The following is a 25768-nucleotide window of genomic DNA, read 5'->3' on the forward strand; positions in this document are numbered from 1 at the left end:
ACGGCGACTGAAGCTCGTGAAGGCAAAGGTACCCGGCTAACCGCCTGGCACCCGTCTGATGGTTATAATATAGTTACTAAATCCCGTGGAGCCTTCAGGTTAGATAGAGAGAGGTATTCGTGATTTGGGGTCGCCGCAGGCATGAGATGTTTGCTCCAACAATGTAATTAGAGCGCCACCAAAATAGTAACAACATCTATTGGATATCGACTTCTAAATAAACAATTACATCAGGCTGTTTTTTCAACCAAACACCATCTGTGATACCCAGAACACGCGTTTTTCAGCGTCTGACATGTTCCAATCCGGAGACTTTGGGCTGCTGGGTTAATGAAAAGAGCTCTGGCAGTAAACCACGAAAACGTCGTTAGAATTACCACTTTGCACGGAAAGGTATTTAACTTACCACTTACCACCAAAGGGTTTTTAAGTTAGCACTCACCAGGACTCTTACAGAGTGTTTTACCTCGATTATGATTGCTCAGATGCACACCACTTGTTTTGAAGGTTCCATAGTGAACGAATTAAAACTAAGTAGATGGCATTGGCATCCATGACAGAAAATTGAGTTACCATTAAACAGCTCAATGCTTTTACACAAAAACGCCAGCGTACAGGAACACTGAACAGCATGATTCCTGTCACGAACCGAGTGCCGCACAACGGCACGCCACAGTGTGGAGCACAGCGTCGGCGAGCCCAGCCTCCGCACCACAGGCTGAGCACAGCAGTACGCAACCATTACGACAGACCGAGTGCAGCAGTAACCAGGCATTACGACAGAACACGGTGATCAGCGCCGCCCGCTCTCCCCTCCCCTCCTCCCATCTCCCCTCCCCCCCACTCTCCCCTCCGTCGGGCTTCCTCGGGACGGCGGCCCTCACCAGCCGGTTTAGAGCCGGTCTGAGCGGGCCGACGCTCTTCCCCGCAGCGCCTCGACGCAGGCAGCCGGCAGCGGCGCTACCCGCCCAGCGGGTGGTAGGCGTACATCTTGATGGCGTGGTTGCCGGTGTCAGCGACGATGACGTGTCCTTCCGGGGACATGGCCAGCCCCTGCGGCCCGTAGAGTGGCGTGGCGCTCGAGTCCACTGTCGAGAGGTAGCGACCCGTGTTGTCGAACACCTGCGGTTGGCGGCCGTGTTGATGGGTCACATGTCGGACCAGTCACAGGGTGGTCATTGGGACACCGTAGATGGGACATGGGTCACATTATATACTCACATATATACACTCACAGCCAGACAGCAGCAAAACTTATATAGGAGATGGTTTGTCCATTTTTAACCCGTCTCGAAACACATAATATGTATTTTCATCTGCCGCAAGAATAGAAAGCTTGTTTTCTGAAAATGTGCTGTAAATATCTCCGCAAATGTGTAATATAAAGAGTTGGGGGGTTCTTAATGCCATAGGTTAGCGACCTTCATTTGTCGTTGTAGCAGAACAAGCCGAACTGGTTAAAGAACGCATCGGTAATGCTGAACAAACTCAACACAACGCTGAATAAAATTATCAAGTTAATCAATACTTCCCCGATAAAGTTGTTCAGTAAGTAAATCCAGGCATAGTGAAGGTCAGTTATTGCACGCTTGAAAACTTCTAACTCATAGTGCCGAAAAGCAGGAGTTCAGGGCCTTCTTTGCTGATATCAAGTAAGTGTAATTTCTAAAAGCAAACACCCTCATAATGTCCGTATGTTCGTGGATGCTTGTGAATTCAGTCTACAGGGTTTAGGAACAAACATCCACCAAACAAAGAATACTTTTGAAAACAGGTGGCTGTGAAAGTGAGCCAGGTAAGCTATCACTGCCCCAGTCTTCTTATGCGCCTAGGTCATCGGCACCCCAATTGTAGTCAGGCCCGATCCGGGTCAGTTTTCCCGAGAATCTTCAGCCCCCCTCGCCTCTCCCCCACGTCCAAGGCAGCCGACCAAAATCACGACTTGTCGCCACACTGAGAGAGCTAGTGAGCTCCGGTGTCGGAGCTCCGGAAGTCATTACTTAACGCATCGTAAAATTATTTGTTTGCTTATCGCATCCGACCGATTGAACAGCCATTCAGCTATGGTGGGCGTCGCGTTCAATTTTGAACCCTCACTCTGGCGAGCCTGTCATTTGTCACGATTAGCTAAAACAGTGAAGCATGACACGAACCTGTGTTGTCATCGCTTAACTGTCCATGCTTGCAGTGTGTGAACCTGCAAACGCTAGGTAGGACGATCTGTATATGGGTCCGACAGCTAAGTAAACTGTCAACTAGCCTGCCGGAGAGTTTTCCTTCCCTGCCCCCGGCCGCGAGTTCGTGAGAGATACTCTTCCACAAACGTAGAACGAACTCTTGAAGCCCACCCCACGCCATCACCTGTGCCACGCCGGTTTAGGTCCGATCTCCAAAGACCTCAGACAAAAGGTCCCCGAGGTACCGTGGCCACTCCCATGATCCCCAGCGGCGGAGCGGGTCGGAAGAGCTGGGCGGCAGGCTGCTTCCCCTGGACTCAACTGCTGCCCCAGTCCCTCCCGTGATCCTCAGCGGCGGAGCGGGTCGGAGAGCTGGGCGGCAGGCTGCTTCCCCTCGACCCGACTGCTGCCCCAGTCCCTCCCGTGATCCTCAGCGGCGGAGCGGGTCGGAGAGCTGGGCGGCAGGCTGCTTCCCCTGGACTCAACTGCTGCCCCGGTCCCTCCCGTGATCCTCAGCGGCGGAGCGGGTCGGAGAGCTGGGCGGCAGGCTGCTTCCCCTGGACCCGACTGCTGCCCCAGTCCCTCCCGCGACGCCCAGCGGAGGGCGGGCTACCTCACCTGGACCCGGCTGTTGCCCCAGTCGGCCACTAGGATGTTGTCGTACCGGTCTGTCGTGACGCCGGTGGGCGCGTTAAACTGCCCGGCCGCCTCACCGTTCCCTCCAAAACTGAACAGGTGCTTACCGTCCGCACTGAACACCTGTAAGAGCGCGGGGAGTCAGAACCTGGCTACAGTGGGGACAGGCCCGCGTTACGCACAGCGCGCGGACACATATTACACGGAACGTACCAGTTTTCGTCTGGCACACCTGCGGAAACCTAGCTGGATGCTCGGACTCATGATGGTTAAATGTATTGCAAGGTATCGGTCATATATATATATATATATATATATATATATATATATATATATATATATATATATATATATATATTTGTGGGCCAATGTGATGTGTCCTCAGCCCTATCAACAGTCAGCTGCCGCCACGTGGGCCATGCCTGTGGCCTCCTCGCCCACATACAGCACGCGCGACGAGCAGCGCGCCAGGGCCCGGGCAGGCCACACGCCGACGAGTTCGCTGGCACAGCTCCGCAGTCGCTGCTGCCGCCACCGCATCTCGACCGAGCGGCTGTGAAAGTTGGTGACGAGCCCGGCTCTGTCGCCACCGCCGCCATCACCACCGCCGCCATCAAGGCTCTGTCGCCACCGCCGCCATCACCACCGCCGCCACCGCTACTACCACCACCGCCGCCGCCGCCCTACCTTGACCGAGTGGTTGTGGAAGTCGATGACGAGCCCGGCTCTGTCGCCACCGCCGCCACCGCTACTACCGCCACCGCTACTACCACCACCGCCGCCGCCGCCCTACCTTGACCGAGTGGTTGTGGAAGTCGGTGACGACGGCCCGCTGCTGGCTGTCGACCGCGACGTAGTGAGGTCCGGCGAACTGATGCTGGCCGGTGCCGCGGCTGCCGAACCGCGCCAGCAGCCGGCCGCCCGGCGAGAACGTCACTACAGCCGAGCCCCGGTTGTCCACCACCAGCAGGTTGCCGTTACGGTCGGTCGTCACACCCTTGGGCCCTGTGCGGCGGAACGACAATATGTCATTAGGGTCGGGGTCAGGGTGTCAGCATCAGGGACGTCAGCGATGTCAGGGTCAGAGGCGGACGGGCGGTTCATGGTTCGGACGTTAGGTTCAGAAGCGTCAGGTCGGCGGTGTAAGGGGCTTCAGGATCGGTGGCTCTGAAGTCAGGGTGCCGTTGCAGAGGAGGCAGGAAAAGGCGCTTGAGGGAAAGACGGGATCAGGGATCAGGGCGTGTCAGGGGCGCTAGAACCAGGAACCAAGGTGGCTTCAGGTTCTGAGATTTCATGTGGGCTTTTGGTAGAGCATAGCTTACAAAAGTCGACGGACACAGCTGTGTGCTCCATAGCATCCCCGATTTTGGCGCGTGTTAGGGCCAATCGTAATTTGCTGGAGACCCACTGAAGTAGCGTTCAAAGCCTAGGGCCGTATGCGGCCAAAGTGATAGGATGTCTGTTCATCCCTAGTTCCTAGTATTTCCTAGTTAGCTCAGTTACTATAGCGCTGTAATTATAATCAGGACACCGGTTCAAATACCATGTGTGATGTGACGCGCACATGGCCGAACAGATCCCGTCCTCCTCAGAACTCCGCCACATGTGGACAACGGCCGGGCAATGATCTGACCGAAACGCCGTATACGTACTAACACACCAGACGAGGACGGTAACCAGAGCAACTTTGGCACCCGCCATTGTTTGATGTTCCATGATCCTCGTTGTCGTGCAATATTTGGACGCCGCTAAGTTTACGCTACAGGTAGAGACGCTAATGTCACAGTACTTCATCCTGCCGTCAGTCCTTGCGCATATGCCCGGACAATCTTGTGCAACGTTCATGCGTGCGTTTGAAACACTTCCGTCGTGCTTCAAAATCCCTTCCAACTGATAATCTATGATGTATATTCATAGAATAAGCTACGTTGCAGAAATCCTGTAGGGTAAGAAATCAACACGTTGTAAGAAGACATTTAATAAGGTCATACTGCCACTTGTGCGTGTTTCACACAAAAAGTTGATGGGTCCTGCCCCTTTAAAGCAGACGAGACGGCAGCCGTGCCGAATGATTCAACCGCGCTGTTTTCTGATTAATCGTATGCCATCTATCGTTAACCGCAAGACACAGTGGCGAACCAGCTCCCCAGCCATCTACCCGCCCCGGCAGCTCGGCTGGTGCGGTCCAGGGCGTCGTCGAGGCCGGCCGGGGAGTTCCCACCAGGATCGCCCTTTACTTGGCGCCCTCCGCCGCGCCCGTGACGCCCCCTCCCCGCCCTGGCCTGCCGCGGCGGCCCAGAGCCGGCGGAGCCGGAGGGGATCACGGCAGCGGCCGCGCCACCTGTGCACCCGCCCCATGAATAGCTGATGGCTGACCAGGACCAGGGCGTATGCGGACGGCGCGCCGCCTCTGTCGCCCGCGCGCCGGCAATGTCGCCGGAAATAGCCGGCGACCGTGAGGCTGGCGCCGAGCGCCGCCTTATCGTCTCTGGGGCTTCGGTCACCAGGCACGGCTGGTCGGTCCCCGGGGCCGGACCGCTGACCCGGGGGCACGGGCAGCTGGGGAGGGCAACGGGAACGGCAGCAGGATAGCCACGCGCGGGCGTCTGCAGCCGGGTCGGGGGAGTCTGCCGCGAGCTGAGCAGCCGTGGTAGCGAATCTCGGAATGTGGCTCACGGCAGACCAGGAGAAAGCGCGAGTTGTAGGGAGAAAGCGGGGAGTATGCGTATGACCACCATTAAAGCAAGCTAATCGTGTTTAACATGCCTGAAGTAAGTATTGCGTTGCAGCCTGCAACCCGCCTTGTGGCTGTTGGCCGGGGGCTTCCTCGGCAGCCTATAGCAGTCGCGCACATCAACTAGCCCACTGTATTACCAAACTGGTACACGTCTAGCATTTGAAGCCACGTAACATTAAATCTACTTCGATTACCGAACTTGGCTTCAATCATAGACGGTTCGAAAATGATGATAATGCCGACGACAACATATTCCGCCGAGAGAGAGAGGAGAGAGAGAGAGAGAGAGAGAGAGAGAGAGAGAGAGAGAGAGAGAGAGAGAGAGAGAGAGAGAGAGAGAGAGAGAGAGAGAGAGAGAGAGAGAGAGAGAGAGAGAGAGAGAGAGAGAGAGAGAGAGAGAGAGAGAGAGAGAGAGAGAGAGAGAGAGAGAGAGAGAGAGAGCGAGTAAATGTGGTGGGTGGATGCTGAATGATCGTGACAAGCGATGGGGTCATCATCGCGCTAGCTTGGCGCCCACGGCACAGCTCCACCGTTTACAGCGTCCGCGCTAAGAGGAGGATGGATCCAATTCGCTGTGCAGAGATCGATAACCTACAGCGACCACGTGATGTCACTGCAATTCCGATGCATTTCGACCATATTGGAGACGGACTGAAATTAAAGTGAGTTGTCGCACTGCACATCGCACACAAACAAGATGTCAAATGGAGGAAATTAGAAATGCAAACTGTAGTTACTGATCTGAAAATGTCTGTTTTCAGTCAATAAATCCGGAAACTGCTCTTTTGAAAAGACGTCAAAAACGCATCATGTTTCGCTCAAAATTCCTCAAGCTTTCCTTATCCAAACTTTAAAATCTAGCGAGCTCCGCCTCATCCGTAGCATCCTCGGTGGCAAAGAACTTTTGCCCGTCAGAGCTGTAATGCTGAGATGAGCAAGTAAGCCAGTCCAAGATATTTGAGTGAGCGACATACCAGATATTTGAGTGAGCGACTTACAAGATATCTGAGCAACTTACAAGACATATTACAAGATATTTGTAGCGACTCCGGAGGGTAAACGAAACCGTCGCGTTGCACGAGTGTGCGCTGGTTCTTGCGATTACGGTACGGTTTGTTGCCGAAGATGAACTGAAATACGATGAGGCATCGACGAAGACCAGCGACGCCGCGATGGCGTGACGCTCCATGTTTCTGACGTTTGCCTACCAGCGACGCTTGTTGCCGCGACAGCGTGACTTTCCATATTTCCGACGTTTGCCTACCAGCGACGCTTGTTGCCGCGATGGTGTGACGCTCCATGTTTCTGACGTTTGCCTACCGGCGACGCTTGTTGCCGCGATGGCGTGACGCTCCATATTTCCGTGCCTACCAGCGACGTTTGTTGCCGCGATGGCGTGACGCTCCATATTTACGACATTTGCCTACCAGCGACGTTTGTTGCCGCGATGGCGTGACGCTCCATATTTCCGTGCTTACCAGCGACGTTTGTTGCCGCGATGGCGTGACGCTCCATATTTCCGTGCCTACCAGCGTCGTTTGTTGCCGCGATGGCGTGACGCTCCATATTTCCGTGCCTACCAGCGACGTTTGTTGCCGCGATGGCGTCACGCTCCATATTTCCGACGTTTGCCCACCAGCTCTTATGCTAGCGCTACTGCACATTTCAATAGCAGTCCCGCCTCCGGAACACTGTCATAGACGTGGCTGATGCCACTTGAGTTGGTGATTTTCAAATATGGTCCTGTTAGGAAACTTCACACAGATCTCGCTCAGTCCCATAACGCCTTTGCTAGAATAAAGGCTAGCACGCAAACAGCGCAAACGGCCTGCTCCAACAGCTAGCGCACGTCGGCATGCTGTGGAACTTCTCGGGGCAGCTGGAACGAAATCCTGATGGCGAAGGGAAGAATATCTGGCTCCGGCATGACGGTCGACTCCCCACGCGTCAAGGTTGCCCTGCCTGGCTTGGAGGACCACCTCGCAACGTACATTATCAGACGAAAGACGGATAGCACGTAACCGGCTCATTTTCTGGATCTAATTGCCCTTAATTTTGATAAAACGGAGTTCCTTAAATCTCGAGCCTACAGGAAAAGTTTACAGGCAGGGATAGTCTGCAGGAAGAGTCCACAGAGCCTCGATGACCCAAAGAGTGCCTTCGGCCAAGTGGTGCGTGAAATAATACACGACGCATGCGTAAGGGTTGTCAGTAAAGCGGCCATGCGGGTAATATATGCATCCTACCAAAAAAAGAGCGCCAGAAAGGGGTTCCTGTGTGACAACAAGGTATAAACGTTAAATGACACCAATCTCTATGGTTCGGTGAATATTTTGGATGACTGCATCTGTCGTGTGACTTGCCTCTTTAACGTTAAGGGCAGATAAAATCAGTGCATCATTTGGGTTATTTTTATTGCCAGATTTTGCATCTGCTTCCTTTTAATCTACCGTCATTTAGAAACATTAACTTATCTAAGTAAGCTTTGCATAATATGTATTGCAGATGTAGACATTTTTATCCTGTGAGTCTCGAGCGCATTGTCGTCCTACTCCCCAGGTAAGTCATTTTACGGACGAGTTGAAGTGACAAAAATCATCAGCTGCCCTTCACCAAAACAAACCCCATCACTTCGTGCGGTTGCAGAAAGAGTACCTTCCCACCGGCGCCGGCCCTGGCAGTCCCCTTTCTATCCCGGTCACAGCCCCGCGCCAGAAATACGCTGGCCTTGACGTGAGGCGAGCCTCGTCTGTCCGGCGGCCTGGGTGTGGCCACCCGCCGCCGGCGTCGTTCTTCAGGCGCCCGTCACCGACCGGTCGTCGTGCCGTGACGGCTGCCGTGACGTGTGACCGCCACGCCGCCCGGTTCACACGCGGCTGCCGTCACCGCCCGGCCGGCGAGATGGACGCCGCCGCCCGCTCCGCCTCCGCTGCCGCTCCAGCGGGCGGCCGCAGCTCCGGACCCCGCCGCCGGCAGCTGCCCCAGCTCTGGTCGTCGCGGGTGACAGCTGCTCCAGTTCCGTTCCAGCCCCAGTCTCAGTCCCAGCCGCGCTCCCGCTCCAGAGGGCGGTAGCTTCACCAGCTCCAGTCCCTTTATGTTCCAGCTGCTCCAGCCCAGTCCCTGTAGGCTCTAGCTGCTCCAGCATTGGTCTCAACAGGCTCCAGCTGCTACAACTCTGCTCCACCTACCTGCAGAGGGTAGCAGCTATTCCAGCTCCGTGCCCAGCAATCAGCAGAACGAACTCTTGCCACATCAGTCGGCAGCGTCCCAGCTCTTGTTACACCACTCGGCAGCGAACGGACTTTTGTCACATCAGTTGGCAGCGTCCCAGCTCTTGTTACACCGCTCGGCAGCGAACGAACTGTTGCCACATCAGTTGGCAGCATCCCAGCTATTGTTACATCACTCGGCAGCGAACGAACTCTTGTCATAGGAGTCGGCAGAGTCCCAGCTCTTGTTACACCACTCGGCAGCGAACGAACTCTTGTCACATCAGTCGGCAGCGCCCCAGCTCTTGTTACACCAATCGGCAGCGAACGAACTCTTGTCACACCAGTCGACAGCGTCCCAGCTCTTGTTACACCACTCAGCAGCAAACGAACTCTTGTCGCATCAGTCGGCAGCGTCCCAGCTCTTGTTACATCAATCGGCAGCGAACGAACTCTTGTCACAGCAGTCGGCAGCGTCCCAGCTCTTGTTACATTAATCGGCAGCGAACTAACTCTTGTCACAGCAGTCGGCAGCGTCCCAGCTCTTGTTACACCAAGTCGGTAGTGGATGGACTTTTATCACATCAGTCGACAGCGTCCAAGCTTTGTATGTCATCACGCGCAAAATTGAGTGGGTAAACAACATAGTTCGGGCGCACCAGAATGAACTTGCTGTGCCTAAGGCTTACGGCGACATCAGTGCCGACAGCTGGCAACTACCCTACCAGTAGCACTGGGAGTTGGTGGCCAGCTGGGTCAAAGTTTCGTCTCATCCAGGAAAGTGCGTACCCATATAGCGGTCCCCTGGTGCACGTGTCTCCACACCCCTTCAAGTCTATGACAGGTATTAAAACTTGCATGTGCGTGAACGCATGTTGACAATTAAAAATTCGGGGTGGACAACAAGACCTGGAGAAATCTAGAACACGCGCTAGTTTTTTGCGTTATGCAAAACATTTTACACATTCAGTATTGCCGTTACCGAGACATTCAGTGAGCTTTGTCCCTACGTCTCCCCGACTGCGAATTTATCTGTGCGCCCCCACGCCCAAAAATCGTTTCTGTTGATTTCTATGCCCCTTGTCTTTTCCACCACGAGGGCCGGCTGAACCAGCAATATAGAGATAAACCAGCGGCATCTGCTGGTTGCGCTGCCGGCAAGAGGCGGGTGGCAGCGCTGCGTTGCACATGGTAAATAATGCAATAGTTGCCGGAGTAATCAAAACATGTGTAACAGGATTTTTGCATTGAAACAAAAATTGTGCTCTTTTTCCCAGCGTCACGGTCCGATAGATTGTTTGATGGACGTCAACGCGAAAATGGTACGGATTTAGATGTCCATAAGCTTTGTCCGTCTTCTTCGGTGTCCTGACTTCTGTGGTCACCTGTCGACCTGAAGGCTTTAGAACCGGATGTTGTTGGATTTATGTCGTGGTAAATGATGCTGGCGCTTATGTTTCACGGGTGTAGCTCATTATAAACGAAATGGCGGCTGGGTGTGTTTGGTCACTGTAGCACGTACCTTTCAATTTACATAAAATACCGTGAAGATAGACCGGGAGCTATCATGTCTGGTGAAGCTGGGGTGGCCTTGAGTAGCACCACACTTCAAACATTCTTTGTTTATCACGCTTTCATGGGGCACTCAACGGCTCATTCAGCATATTCTGTTACGATAACTCACGTTACGTCGTATTGCTTCCTTAAGACGTTACAGTCACCGAGCTGCATCATTTACCTACTAGCGCCATAATCCTACATCTGTCACCGAGCCCTAAACCAGCGCTCGCTGTCCACAGGTCGAAGACCGCCGTTGGACAACACGGCTGCATGTAAGCGCACGGACCCGGCCACTCGCGTGTTACTCTGCGACAAGCGTGAGGTAAACACGGAGCCGGCGCTGGTAAACACAGAGAACCAAGGCGTTCGCCCCCGGGAGCCCTCAGCTGCTGGCCAGTACGGTTTGGTGACGTCACCGGCCGATCGGGCCATCGGGCCAAACGTTACGCGACGTTGAAAGTGTCCTCAGGTGGGAGCAGCTGGAGCTGTGGCTGTCATGCTCGCGGCCGACACCGCGTCAGCCACCGCCGCCTGAATCCGGCCGTGCTTCGAATCCACATCACCGCGGCTGCAGGGCGGCATGTGGGCGAGGAGGGGGAGGGGTGCCATCGAGGGCGACGGTGGAGGTGTGCGGCGAGATCGCGCGCACGCCTGCTGTGGATGACAGAGGAGATGGCAGAGGAGGTGACAGAGGAGGTGCGGGTGGGTAGACAAACAGCCGGAAGCCATCACACCTGGCACCTGGCGCCGCGCAGGAAGAAGGCACACGCATGTCATGTCATGTCATGTCATGCATGTCATGTCTGACAGGTGTGTCGTACACGCCGGGACATGTCATGTCTGACAGGCGTGTCGTACACGCCGGGGCGTGTCATGTCTGACAGGCGTGTCGTACACGCCGGGACATGTCATGTCTGACAGGCGTGTCGTACACGCCGGGGCGTGTCACGTCTGACAGGCGTGTCGTACACGCCGGGGCATGCCATGTATGACAGGTGTGTCGTACACGCCGGGGCGTGTCATGTCTGACAGGCGTGTCGTACACGCCGGGGCGTGTCACGTCTGACAAGCGTGTCGTACACTCCGGGGCGTGTCGTACACGCCGGGGCGTGTCACGTCTGACAGGCGTGTCGTACACGCCGGGGCGTGTCGTGTCTGACAGGCGTTTCGTGCACGCCGGGGCGTGTTGTGTCTGACAGGCGTGTCGTACACGCCGGGGCGTGTCATGTCTGATGGATGTGTCGTGAGCTCGCTTCATCTGTCAGAATGGGCGCCGAACAGAGCACCACACTCTGACCTGGACGCGGCTGACGGAGAAATCACAGCGGAAGGACGCCGGGCGGCGCAGCACTTCTGGGCGGCGCCAGCCACGGACCATTTGTCGGACGGGAGGAGAGGTCGGCGCCACCAGCAGCCTGCAGCGCAAGGCCACCAGCGCCGTCGTTTATGCCACACTGGCGCCCGCTGGCGACGTCCTGTTGTTTTCGACCGGCACCACTGGTGACGTAGAATCTGTGACGCGAGGTCACGGTCGGGCTTCTTGGAACTGTTTTGCGATTTGTTGGTGGCGCCGCAGTGTGCCGGGGGCACGGCATCGGTGGAAGTGATGGAGGCACTGCGGCGTGGAATGCGGCGCAGTCATCCAGCCTGCTTTCCAGCTCCGCGGTGTTACTACCACGGACGTTTACGGCGTCGGGGGGGGGGGGGGGGTCCACGGGTGTCTGGGGCGGGTGGGCCGGGGTCCCACAGGTGCCAGCAGTGTGTGTGTGGGGGGGGGGGGGCGGGCGCGGACGCCTTAGTCAGTCCGCCCAAGACAGCCGGCGAACATGCTGCTTCCACGAGCGGTAGAGATTCAAAACCTTGAGCCAGGGGAAGACAGTTCAGAAAAAAACTTCCCCAGACGCTGTCTCCGGGGTGGAGTTTCGCTGTCTCCGGGGTGGAGATGCGTTGGGTGGGGGCGGGGCTGACCGGGAAAAGATGGCTGGAGCTCTCACCAAACTGCACCAAAAAGTTTTTACCTTGAATTTGACCCACTTTCGTCTCTGCTAAGGGAGGCTGGAGCCCACCAGCTGAAGAAGATTTTAAGGGGGAATCGTAAAGCAGACGCAGCGAAACAAACTTCTTAGAATAATTGGAACCAGGCAGTTCAATTGTGGCATGCCTCAACTGCACGCAAATTTCCGGCTAATTGTCCTATCCCTGCCCGTGCGCGAAGCAACATCCGTATACACACAAAGTGCGCACGTGCAACCATTCTAAAACGTAATCACGGCAGCGCGCGTCTGACCAATGAAATTCCGAACGCAACCTCGCTCGTCGCTACACTCCCAAGCAACCGGCACCGAGCGATTTGAAAGCAGACGGTCGCCGCGCGGCCGTGAACCGCCCCGGCCCACATGTCCCGTTTTACAGCGTCTAGACGGCGGCAGCGTGATGGCAGGCCCAGCGGACGCCGGGCGCGCCGCCTGCAACAGCCAGCTGACCTTTCCGGACGGGCGGTCCGCACCTGTGACGTCACCACGACACGCTGCCGGCTATTCCGGGCTGTGCGAGAGGAGGCGATGCCGGTGGGGCGTCGTCGCGTCCCGCCGCACACCGTTAATTGTCTCGAGTCTGGACTCGCGTCGAGTCTGAGTCTGGGCTCGGACGGGCCGGGCATCGGCGCCGGCCGGCCGTACGAAGAGCGAGCATTGCTGGTTTTTCCGCGCCGCGCGACGCGCGTCGTGGCCGCCTGTTGCCACCGCGATCTGTGTCTTGTGTATGTTACCAAGGAACGGAGCGGCGACCGGGCGGCGCGGCGCGGCGTAAACAGCTAAAACGGCGCCCCACGACACACCACGCGCACCACGCCCGACCGCAGAGCCAGGCGGCCCAAGTGACGAGCTGGGCCGGTGACAGGGTCCAGAGCGGGCCAGTCAGCGAGGGCGCGAGCGGTCGTGCGCCTGGCCTCGGGCACTGTGTCATGAAGGGGACCTGACGGCGTCGTCGTAACGACGGCCTGTGGCATGCCGTCGCAGACAGCTACACCCGAAGGTGAACTCGTGGTGCAGCGGCCGCGGCGGCGGGACGCAGCCGCGATAACACATGGCACTGCGCTCACAACTCTCAGTACGGCCGCGTCGAGCGCAGCACCGACGTCGACACGGTTTATTTGGAGTGGTCGGCTGCGGCGGGAGACACGTCAGCCGGAAGCGGGCGTCGGGGACACCTTGACAACGCTGCCACTTCGCACAGACAGACGGGCTCGGCAGGCGGCCTCGCAGACGGGGTACATGGTACGGGGTGCTGCGCACCCGCCGGCGCCCAGAGTAAAAGACGGGCTCAGCAGGCGGCCTTGCAGACGGGGTACATGGTACGGGGCGCTCCGCACCCGCCGGCGTCCAGGGTAAAAGACGGGCTCAGCAGGCGGCCTCGCAGACGGGGTACATGGTACGGGGCGCTGCGCACTCGCCGGCGTCCAGGGTAAAAGACGGGCTCAGCAGGCGGCCTCGCAGACGGGGTACATGGTACGGGGCGCTGCGCACCCGCCGGCGTCCAGGGCAAAGCACCCGTCGGCGGCGTGGCGAGCCGACCGTGGAGCGATTTCGTTCTGTGTTTGGCTGCCGCTGGTGTCTGCACGACCGCCATGCCTCTCCGCCTCTCCTGGCCGGGTGGCACGGCATGGCATGGCACGGTTACCAGTGGCATGGCAGGGATGTGATCGCCGCCGTGACCACTGTGACCGCCGCAACCACCATTTGAAGGGCGCGAATGGATGCTGATGTTACCATGGGCAAGGTGACCTGCTTAAACCGCTTCCACCCCTCCGTCGACGGCACCGCCTCCTCCGAGTGTCAGCAGACGAGAGACAGGAAATAGGTTACATCTGGATGGGTTTGGAGATGACAGGCTCTGATTTTGTTGAGCTCTAGTGCCGGCTTGCAATGCCCGTGTACTAACGCAACCCCGTGTTCGCGGTGTCCATGTACTAGCTTAACCCCCGGCCCACAGTGTCCATGCACTAACGTAACCCACAGACCACAGTGTCCGTGCACTAGGGTAACACCCAGATCACGGCGTCCGTGCACTAGCGTAACCCCCAGATCACAGTGTCCGTGCGCTGGCATAACCCACAGATCACGGTGTCCATGCACTAGCGTAACCTCCAGGTCACGGTATCCGTGCACTAGCGTAACCTCCAGATCACGGTATCCGTGCACTAGCGTAACCCCCAGATCACGGTATCCGTGCACTAGCGTAGCCCCCAGATCACGGTGTCCGTGCACTAGCGTAACCCCCAGACACGTATGCACTAGCGTAACCCCCAGATCACGTGTCCGCACTAGCGTAACCCCCAGATCACGGTGTCCGCGCACTAGCGTAACCCCCAGATCACGGTGTCCGCGCACTAGCGTAACCCCCAGATCACGGTGTCTATGCACTAGCGAAACCGGCTATTCAACGACCACATTCTGGGTGTCGGGGTCCCGTACCGGTAGAGGGAGCCAAGATATCGCTTCCGCAACCGATCTTCGATGATGCGACATCTGTCCGCTTTTGTCAAATATCCTCATATGACATCTTTACGTCACCCACTGGTCATACGAGTTCGAAGGCAAAACATCGCTGCTAGCCCTACACCTTAAGTGCATTTGATGGTTGACGCGAAAGCAGTTCGGCTTCACTTACTACATCGTATACTCTATTTCCGCGCTCATCACATTCATGCCACAGTTACAACTGTGGCAGCTAGCACCATATATGTAGTAGGCTATTGGTAATGGGTTCCCGGCCGAAATTCAACTGGCCTGGTCAGCGTTTAACCGGCGCGACCGGCTGTGCTCACGCCTCCGGGCCACTGACCACGTGACCTGGCCGAGGTCACGTGTGCGGGTCAGAGCGGCCGCAAACCTGCGGCAGGGACGATAACATGCGGCCGTGAGTTGTGTTGTCCAGGATGCTGGCTGTAAATAAAAGTGGCTGAAGTGAGTCAGGGTCTGCGGATAGATCCTGGATTAAATGTGTCAGGGATGAATAACGAGAAGTGTCAAATATGTGAGACGGGAGATTGTATCAACGCCGGTCAATGACCGTTCGACCACTCCGAAGCTCCAGAACTTGACTCACTGCCCGTGCCAGAACGAATTTATGGACCGATGGCCGGTGAAGCAACACCAGTCCTCTGCCCGCCGGAGCGGCATTTGGAGCAATACCGGCCCTCTGCCCACCGGAGCGGCATTTGGATTCTCCCATGTCAGGTGCGTGTTCCGAAGTGACAACGGGAGCAGTCTTAGTTTATCAAATCTTCAAGAAGGATGTGGTCAGGTCTTTGACTCCGACTGGGCTTTCGCCGCCAATAGGTCTCTGTAATAATCGTGCGGTAAGCCTTGGTGCCGAATGCTTTCCATGGAACGCTCCAAACCGTGCACACTACGGTTCTTTTTCTACTGCAGAGGCGATCAGCCGTTCTCGGTCCACGCTTATCCAGAAATAGGTGTGTAGGGAGGGTATGGATTTCAGACACGAATGACGCATAGCTTTTCACTCAGCCACCATATTGTTAGGCTCTTGACAAAGGTCGCTGATATTTTTTGTTATATAAATGTATTCCGAATGGTTTGCGTGGGCGACTTCGGGTCCAGAGTACCTGCCAAGCATGCACCGATTTGCTATTTTCCCTGTTGGATTCGCTGCAGGGTTGGTTGAAACAGAATATCCATCAACAGATCGAAGCATTTAAGCGCACCATTTTTCAGTGATCACTGACTTAAACAGCAGAACATCAGTGTAGCGGAAAAAACGCGCGGGCGGTCAGCGCCAGAGAACTCGTGCAGGGTACGCGCGGGCGGCCAGCGTCAGAGAACTCGTGCGGGGGTTACGCAAGCGGTTAGCGCCAGAGGGTGGCGGGAAGGACAGCACGAGCGGACAGCGCCAGAGAGCTAGCGGGAAGGACGGCACGTATGGTCGGCGCCAGATAACTGGTGATAAGGACAGCACGAGCGGTAAACGACAGAGAGCTGCCGGGAGGAACGGCACGGGTGGTCAGCGCCAGAGAACTGTCGGGGAGGACAGCACGAGCGGTAAACGACAAAGAGCTGGCGGGAAGGACAGCCCGACCGACCTCGGTCCAGCACAAAAGTATACACTGGCGCAGGAGCACAGGTGTGCTGCCTTTCAGCTCAGATCTGCTGGGCCCGCGGAGGCCGGACGACAGAGCTCGACGCTGGTGTTGGCGCACACCGTGCGGATGTTGGTTCGAGACCCTCTGCCAGGCGGACTTCGGTGTCCTTCCTCAACGTGAGCGTAAGGGATTGCGAACCTCACGGGGGTAACGATTACGAGCGCCGTAACATGGCCCAAACATTGACCGATCCATCAAGCTGACCAGCGGTGCAGCGCCGTCGAATCCAGTTTGCCTCTTCGACACTGCTTATTCGGAAACCTAGCCATGCACTGCTCTACAAAATAAGCTCGCCGTTTTGGACGTAACTAACAGCGAACGTCACGGGGCGAGTCGATCACACGGCACCCCAGGGCCGAACAGGAGACGAACTGACCTTGCAGCTTGCCGTGTCCGATGCGGCGCACCAGTTTTCCGAGCGGGTCGAACACGGACAGGCAGCGGTTCTCGAAGTCGGAGACCACGTAGTTGCCGTCTGGCGTGGCTGTGACGCCGCAGGGCCGCTGCATCTGACCCGGACCGCGGCCCGCGCACACCGAACCTGTCGATGTGGCCCGAGGGCGGTCACCTGCCGCCCACCGGGGCCGCATGGCGGCACACGGGTCCGACGCAGCCGGCGGAGCGGAGGGGCCAAGCATGACGTGTGGCGCGCGTCTGTGGGCTCCCGATCTGAGGTCCGGAAAACCGCGCTATGCGTGCTTCTACGGTCGGGGCACGCAGCGACGGTGCTTTCAGAGCCTTGGACCTCGTTACCGCCGGAGCATGAGCGTTTGGTTCGTACTGTCGACATGACAGTACCGCCGAAGCATGAGCGTTTGATTCGTACTGTCGACATGACAGTACCTCAGGAGCATGAGCGTTTGGTTCGTACTGTCGACATGACGGTACCGCCGGAGCATGAGCGTTTGGTACGTAATGTCGACATCCGCCGGAGCATGAGCGTTCGGTTCGTACTGTCCACATGACAGTACCGCCGGAGCATGAGCGTTCAGTTTGTACTGTCGACATGACAGTACCGCCGGAGCATGAACGTTTGGTTCGTATTGTCGACATGACAGTACCGCCGGAGCATGAGCGTTTGGTCCGTATTGTCGACATGACAGTACCGCCGGAGCATGAGCGTTTGGCTCGTATTGTCGACATGACAGTTCCAGAGACAATCTAGATACAAAGAAATCGGGTGAGCTGGCGCCGTAATGAAAACAAAAACGGCGAGTGACTCGCTTCCACCTAACGACGCAGCCCCAGCAGCACACACTGTCCCGGTCCCGAGGGGTCTAGCGTCCAAACAAACAAACAGACACGGCCGGGGCGAGCTCGGCTGGGATCAGGATCGTCCCCGGTCCGGGGTGACCAGAACCGGCGGGGTTCATCAGGGTCGTCCCCGGCTCGGTGTGACCAGAGCTCGGCTGGGTTGATCAGGATCGTCCCCGGCCCGAGGTGACCAGAGCCGGCGGGGTTCATCAGGGTCGTCCCCGGCTCGGTGAGACCAGAGCTCGGCTGGGTTGATCAGGGTCGTCCCCGGCCCGAGGTGACCAGAGCTCGGCTGGGTTGATCAGGGTCGTCCCCGACTCGGTGTGACCAGAGCCGGCTGGGTTGATCAGGATCGTCCCCGGCTCGGGGTGACCAGAGCTCGGCTGGGTTGATCAGGGTCGTCCCCGGCTCGGGGTGACCAGAGCTCGGCTGGGTTGATCAGGATCTTCCCCGGCTCGGTGTGACCAGAGCTCGGCTGGGTTGATCAGGGTCGTCCCCGGCCCTGGGGTGACCAGAGCCGGCGGGGTTGATCAGGATCGTCCCCGGCTCGGTGTGACCAGAGCTCGGCTGGGTTGATCAGGGTCGTCCCCGGCCCGGGGTGACCAGAGCCGGCGGGGTTCATCAGGATCGTCCCCGGCTCGGTGTGACCGGACCTCGGCTGGGTTGATCAGGGTCGTCCCCGGCGCGGGGCGACCAGAGCTCGGCTGGGTTGATCGGGGTCGTCCCCGGCTCGGTGTGACCAGAGCTCGGCTGGGTTGATCAGGATCGTCCCCGGCCCGGGGTGACCAGAGCTCGGCTGGGTTGATCAGGGTCGTCCCCGGCCCGGTGTGACCAGAGCTCGGCTGGGTTGATCAGGGTCGTTCCCGGCTCGGTGTGACCAGAGCTCGGCTGGGTTGATCAGGGTCGTCCCCGGCCCGGGGTGACCAGAGCTCGGCTGGGTTGATCAGGATCGTCCCCGGCCCGGGTGAGCAGAGCTCGGCTGGGTTGATCAGGATCGTCCCCGGCCCGGGGTGACCAGAGCTCGGCTGGGTTGATCAGGGTCGTCCCCGGCTCGGTGTGACCAGAGCTCGGCTGGGTCGATCAGGATCGTCCCCGGCCCGGGGTGACCAGAGCTCGGCTGGGTTGATCAGGGTCGTCCCCGGCTCGGTGTGACCAGAGCTCGGCTGGGTCGATCAGGGTCGTCCCCGGCCCGGGGTGACCAGAGCCGGCGGGGTTGATCAGGATCGTGCCCGGCCCGGGGTGACCAGAGCCGGCGGGGTCAGGGATAGCCAGGACGTGACCGGTGCCAGGGTCGTCGGGGACGGTCCGGCTGCGGCGGCGCGGTCACGGCCTCGCTGCGGCGGCCAGGTCACGCGCCGGCCGGCCGATCGCCGCCGGATCGCCGGTAATTGGGAGCTGCCTCGCCGCCCGGCCGGCCTTCGCAGCCAGCTGTGGGCGGCAGGCTGGGCGGGAGCGGTCCAGATGCCGGCTGCACGAGTGAGACCGGCGCCAGGCCGCCGCCGCCGCCCCCGCGACCGTCTGGCGCCGCCAACGCGCCCGCAGGCTGCACGGGGAGAATGATACCATATCACCAACAGCTCGGAAGACGACACGAGGCCCCCCCCCCTCGCGGCTTGGTAGCACGGTTCGCCTCGCCTGCAGTTGTGGCACCAAGTCACGGACTCCTCGGGCTGACGTTAGTTCAAAGTCTGGGGACGAATACGTGGTCAGGCCCCGCCTCGGAGACTGACCCCGGGTCATACCTTAACCAGCACCGTGACACCGGGCCATGATCTTCCCAGGACATGATCTTACCAGGTCACGGTCTGCCCTGGGAACTGGCATCAATTACAGCCTGTCCGGGGGCTGACACCAGACTGAAGTCTGCTCTGGGTGACTGATCAGAGATCACATCGTCGTAGAAGAACTGACTCACGCAGGTCTGGGCCTGCCTGTGAGCTGGCACTAGATAATGATCTATCCTGGAGACAGATGAGGACGGATGATGATGGTGATCTTGAACAGTGCCATAAAGATAAGAAATGTTATAAAATAATTAAATGATTGCTAATATATTTTCATGTAGTACTTCCCATCGTGTGTATCCAGGGCCTGGTGGTGCTGTTTTCCAGCAGTGTTGTTATACGAACTTTGTAAGTTCTGAAACTGCTCGGATTTTACGGGAATGCTTGGTGTTTTCAGCAGTGCTGACAGTCATCAGTGACCAAAGCACTGTCGGAAACGTAGAAAATTGGCTCGATATATTTCAAGGATTGCTTGACATGTTTAAACCAGCATATCCCTTGGTGTATTGTGGGTCGGATAGTTCAGCATAAGAAGTCAGAGCGTCATAATGAATAACAGTTATGAGTAACGGTTCCGTATGATATCCTGTGCATAATGGCCACTACGAACGTAATAAAACAATGATTTGCTATCAGCGCATTTTCGCCCAGCTCCGGGGGGCATTGATCTGCCAGCCGAGTTTGAAATCCCACCGACAAAATTCCCCGCTGATTACACCACACACCGTCACTCAAAGGCCTTACTTAAAAGCTTCCACACTTGGTCCCCGAAGGCGTGCCTTACCGACGGTGACGAATACGTACGCAGACAAAAACGTCTGGCGCCCACGTGACCTGGCTGGGGCGACAGAGTGGGCGGGCCGCTCTAATGCGCGTGACGAGCCGGTGGCGAGCGAACGTGACGCTGGCGGTACAGGCCGCCATCAACAGAGGTAATGCCGGCTCTAACGGCAGAGACGCCGCCATCAGCCGGGCCCGAACGCCAGCCGTGCGGCGTCATCCACAGAGAGAGCTGATAGGTGGCTCTCTCCTGCACACAGTGCGTAGGCTGGCGCGCGTACCTCAGCGCTAGCGGGTGTTTGCCAGGGCTATTAATAATGGCGGATAGCACGAAGCTCAGCATACATATTGCAATGCTATACCAAAACCAGACAAGATGAGCCATGCAGACTGGAAGTGTATTTTAAACTTGAGACTTGGTAGCCTGCAATTGAAGGTAGCATCGCGCAGATGCCCCAACAGTGAATGCCTTTACGTCTAAATAAATGCTATGTCTAAAGTATTTTCCAAAAGGTCTCAAGGAATTGTACACCGCACAATATTGATAGCATGTATTGACTGTTGTAAACAATTCAGCAGATACCGTAGCAACTAGTAGAGAAGTTTTGCAGAGCCCGGGTTCGAAAGCACCATCTTTCAATTATGAATTGGACACGTCACCGGTTGAGCCAGTGAGACCGCGGTGTATCCTCTGAAAGTCGAAATATTTACGGCGTGCTGTGCATGTGAATTTGGACCCGGTTCGCTGTGAGAGTTTGGCTCCTCTAGACAAAAGTCAATGAAATGGCGCAAGATCATGAACCACATTTTTTGTTGCCGGGTTCATCGATATTTGCGTGATGTGTAGTCATGGCTCTACAAAAAGCAGAAATTCAACACATGGACGCTGTGGGCTAATAAGAAAAGCGCGTCGTGGAGCGGATGTGTTACCAACGTATCTCGGTGGGGGCTGGGCGCTGGCACCTGATGACGGGTAAGGCATGACCCCCGCGCCCATTCGCTGACAAACAGCCGCCAGAGGTGGGGCAAACGATGAGGTAACGGGCAGTGGCGCGGCCTAGACCGGGATTTTGGGTCCATGCCCCCCCCCCCCCCTTCCCTGGAGGTGGTGGGGGCTCTGGAGGTCCATGGTCCCTGTGCTTTTTGACCGCTCGCTGCCTTCCATAGAGAGCCTAACACATCACAAAACAGGCCCCAGGCATCAAAAGAGGATCTCGAGCCCAAAATATCCACAGAATCCGAAACCAGCGCCCCAAGCGACGATCAGAAGACGGCCATTGCTGGAAGGGCCCCCTTCACCCGATTCCGCCCCTTTTCGTTTCAATCGCAACAACGCCTGTGGCCCCGGGATGCGGCTGGGGATAGGCGGGCGTACAGGCAGGATGCGAACACATGCTGGTCGCGCCGTCACTGCAGCTGGACGCGCTGGTTTCGTTGCATCCCCGCCTCCGTACAAACGGATACCCGTCCCGCTGTTACAGCCCGACGCGCCGGCTGCGCTGCACTCTCGCCGCCGTTTCGACGGACCATATCGCGGTGAGTGCGCCTGACTCCGCTGCCGTCGGATGCTCACTTCAGCTTACACTCGCACTCCGGTGAGAAGACCCGGACGGCTGGCCCCACCGGCCGCCGGATGCTCACCTCAGTTCACACTCGCCCTTTGGTAAGAAGGGCTGGACCTGCTGGTCGTCAGACGCTTACCTCAGCTTACACTCCCCCTCCAGTGAGAAGAGCTGGACGCACTGGTTGTTGGAGTCGGCCACCATCAGGCGGTTTGTTGCGGTCGCGAACCACACGCCCTGGCGTCACAGACACAGACACGTCAGTCACAGCAGGGTCTCGGCCCAGTCCCAGCCGGCCATTACATCTAAGGCCCTTTCGTGCCTTGCACAACGTACTTAGCAAAGGGCGTCGGGAGATGTGTTCAGGAGCGCAATATAGGTCATATTCTATATAATGTGGGACTATCGTTACGTGTGAGGGACAGGAGAGAAGGCAGCACAAGGCATATCCTACAAAGGGTCGTCGTGGCAACGGCGGCTTGGCCGCCTAGAACTGAGACGTAGCTCACAAAATTCGGTTAGTAATAGCACCTTGATTGATACGGCTACGCATATCGCCGCTGCCGCTGCAGCCTTCGCGAGGAAAACCGATGAGACAAAGAGCGTCGTGATATGTGCGACGAACACATTGAATGCAACTCCGGCTCCAGGGACTTCTATTGGTAACCGATCGAATGCATTGGACGCAAGCTCATCAATGTTTCTTAGACGCCAAGCTTTGAACCAAAGTTCTGTTTACCGGTCTGTGAAGCGACTCGATTTCTTCTAATGCTGTCCATTTAAACCCGTACGCCTTGAGTTATAAAAAAGCATCTAAGAAAATCGACGCTTGCAATTTTTGAAATTTCTGTGGCATGAATTGAATGGTGTATTTGTTTTGTAATTAAATATTTGTGGTTGATAAATAAAATATAATTCGATAATCAAACATAAGTAGCATGCGATCTTTGGCAAATACACGGGAAGTGGTTCAACCCATATAGCTCACTATTTTAGGGTGAATAATCACTGGTCTTATAAGATAACTATTTATCAAAGTTTTTTCAGTACAGCATACAGTGCAGGGTTTGCTGTAATACAGCCACACAGTGTCCACATGATATCAGGGCATTGTTTTTGTAGCGCTATACAATGTGCGCAACAAAGGCATGTGCTTTCTTTTGAAACACAGGGCGCATTCGCACCCACGAAGCAGCACTACAAAGCAGCGGATGGATGACGTCCGGTCGGGTTTTGTTCGCGGCTGGCACCGCCCCGCGAGAATGGTTTCATCAGCCGCTGATGCTTCCGAGGCGCGACATGCCCAGGTCGGGGCGCCGTCTCGGTCAGCGGTGGCAGACGGGTCCCGCGCGGCCTGGCCCAGCGGCGCCGGTGGGGACGGTGTCGCCGGTGCGACTGTCGCCCCGGTCCGACCCCGGGGGACGGTCACCCCGGCTCTGCCGGCAACCGGAGTTCACTGCGGCACGACGCTCCGGCAGCCTACGCGTGGGTTTGCCCCACCCCGAGCGACCGGTAGCCAGACGCCGCGCGCTGCTGCTCTGTCGTCCCGGGTCGCAGCGAGCCAAGCCGCGGCACCACACCGGCGTCGGTGGTCGACCCCGCCCCGCCCCGCCGCGGTCCGCGGGCCGCCTCCCGAGCGGCCGGCGCAAGACCGCCGCCCACTCTTCCAGGGCGAGCAATAGTTCGGAATAGCCTGGACGCGTGGTGCCTGCGACGGGCCCGTCTGCGCGTTTTACGCCGGGTCCGGCCCCTTGCCGGTGTCGGCAGCCACGGGCCGATCGCGGCGTCTGCCGCTGACCGGCAAGCAAGTGGCGCGCCCTCGTGCCGCCGCTCGGCCGCCCCGGGCGAGCGCGGCGTCTGCCGCGACCGGCCGCAAGCTGCGCGCCTCGTGCCGCCGCCCGGCCGCCCGGTTCGATGCTCGGTGCCGGTGGCGATCGAGACCACAGTCAGTGTAAGACTTCTGAACAACCTGCGTAGCAGTAAATGATAGCTGGGCTTGTTTGACTGAAGGTGGCCCCGGCCGGGGCACTCGCGGCAAACTGCGAATACCACGGGATCACTTAAGTCGTCCGCTTTCAGCTGGAACTCTTGATCCCATGCCACTTCACAGCGCATAAGATGAGATCAAAAAGTTGGCGGCGACCATTAGCAGTAACCAGAATGCGTAAACGGAGCCGCACACAAATGTTCGAGAGAGGATGCATGGACAAAATTTCAGTCAACACATGGAGGTTGTTGCCGTTTTTGTGGATGCTTCGGAAGTTTGGGATGATTTTGGTCAATATGAAGCTGGCCGAAACGAGCATGCAAGGAGCTAGATCTCTTTGAAGAGATACAAAGCTCCAAATACGCCGATGTATGTTGTCATCGCTGGTTAAGTGTTGGTGGAGAATGTGAATTTGTTCAGAAGTGAACACATCAGTGCAAATGTCTTACTCCGCTACACCCATTCCACAATTGAAGCCCAACGCCTTCGCCGTCTAGGAAATGCATTTTTTCTTACCACGGATATGCTACCTTCACCTTAAACACAAGTGTACTTAAGCCGGTATATTCACATGTTATGTAACGTGCAAAGCCTACACAGCTACTATAAACACCTCGGCGGCGGGGAGTGGTCACACACAGGGGCGTAGGCAGGGCGGCACGGAGGGCTCGCCCTCCCCCCCCCCCCCCCCCCCCCCCCCTGCTTGTGTCCAGAAGGACCCGAAGAGCCCTCCGGGACCGACTCGTGACTGACGATGAAGGGCCCGATTTGAATGCCCGAAGGGCTGGCCGAATGTCGTGTTAAGGGGACCCGGCGCGCCGGGACGGGCTCTCAAATGTCGTGTTAAGGGACCCGGCGCGCCGGGACGGGCTCTCAAATGTCGTGTTAAGGGGACCCGGCGCGCCGGGACGGGCTCTCAAATGTCGTGTTAAGGGGACCGGCGCGCCGGGACGGGCTCTCAAATGTCGTGTTAAGGGGACCCGGCGCGCCGGGACGGGCTCTCAAATGTCGTGTTAAGGGGACCCGGCGCCGGGACGGGCTCTCAAATGTCGTGTTAAGGGGACCCGGCGCGCCGGGACGGGCTCTCAAATGTCGTGTTAAGGGGACCCGGCGCGCCGGGACGGGCTCTCAAATGTCGTGTTAAGGGGACCCGGCGCGCCGGGACGGGCTCTCAAATGTCGTGTTAAGGGGACCCGGCGCGCCGGGACGGGCTCTCAAATGTCGTGTTAAGGGGACCGGCGCGCCGGGACGGGCTCTCAAATGTCGTGTTAAGGGGACCCGGCGCGCCGGGACGGGCTCTCAAATGTCGTGTTAAGGGGACCCGGCGCGCCGGGACGGGCTCTCAAATGCTAGTCCGGGGGCGCTTTGCACCGATCGGGGGACTCCTGAGTCGATGAGGGGCTCTAAATCGGCCAGGCTCCACAAGCGCCGAACAGTCGGCTTCATTTCGGTCTTGGCCTGAAGGCCCGTTTCCCAAGCAGGGGCAAGGCCTGGCCCCCAAATTACGTTGATCGGATCCCTGTGTCAATGAGAAACCGCTGCATCGAACTCGAATTCACAGTGCCTAGCAAGGGTTTTGCATGGGCAAGAGGTTTCCGAGTCGGCCAGGGGCAGTGCTCGAGGGGGCCTGAAGAGGGGCCTGAAGGGCCTATCGTGGCTGACGATCAGGGGCCCGAAGCACTAACTGTGATTCACATAAAAGACCCAGTCCGTAGGGCTGGGCCCTCAAATGGCAGTCAAAGGGCCTCTTCCACCGACTGGGAACCCCCTGGGAAAAAGCGGGCCTTTTTGGCCAGAAGCCACCAACAGCTAGCAGTCGGCTCTGTGTGAGTCTGAGCCCTGGGTTCTCCCTTCCCAAGCAGGAAGCAGGATTTACGCTGGTCGGGTTCCCTGAAACATTGATGAGCCCTTATGTCGGTCAG

At 57.6% G+C, this 25768-nt stretch overlaps 2 protein-coding genes across 2 annotated transcripts in view; both read right to left on the reverse strand.

Annotated features, from left to right (window-relative positions):
• Positions 1 to 853: 853 nt before the first annotated feature.
• Positions 854 to 16998, reverse strand: LOC119107172 (tripartite motif-containing protein 3). The gene is made up of 4 exons (XM_037230555.1): positions 16856 to 16998; positions 3607 to 3818; positions 2796 to 2936; positions 854 to 1122 (listed from the first exon to the last, which is right to left on the reverse strand). Exons 1-4 carry the CDS (start codon positions 16986 to 16988, stop codon positions 961 to 963), a joined length of 648 nt encoding a protein of 215 aa, XP_037086450.1. The 5' UTR covers positions 16989 to 16998; the 3' UTR covers positions 854 to 960.
• A 4996-nt stretch (positions 16999 to 21994) lies between these two features.
• The window catches only part of LOC119108153 (tripartite motif-containing protein 2), a 23554-nt gene continuing 19780 nt past the window's right edge, over positions 21995 to 25768 (reverse strand). The window contains exon 5 of the mRNA XM_037231732.1: positions 21995 to 22096. Within this exon, the coding sequence (XP_037087627.1) occupies positions 21995 to 22096 (102 nt within the window). The remainder of the gene's footprint in view (positions 22097 to 25768) is intronic.

The sequence above is a fragment of the Pollicipes pollicipes genome, unplaced genomic scaffold (assembly GCF_011947565.3).
Source record: "Pollicipes pollicipes isolate AB1234 unplaced genomic scaffold, Ppol_2.1 Scaffold_6686;HRSCAF=7923_pilon_pilon_pilon, whole genome shotgun sequence".
NCBI lineage: Eukaryota > Metazoa > Arthropoda > Thecostraca > Pollicipedomorpha > Pollicipedidae > Pollicipes > Pollicipes pollicipes.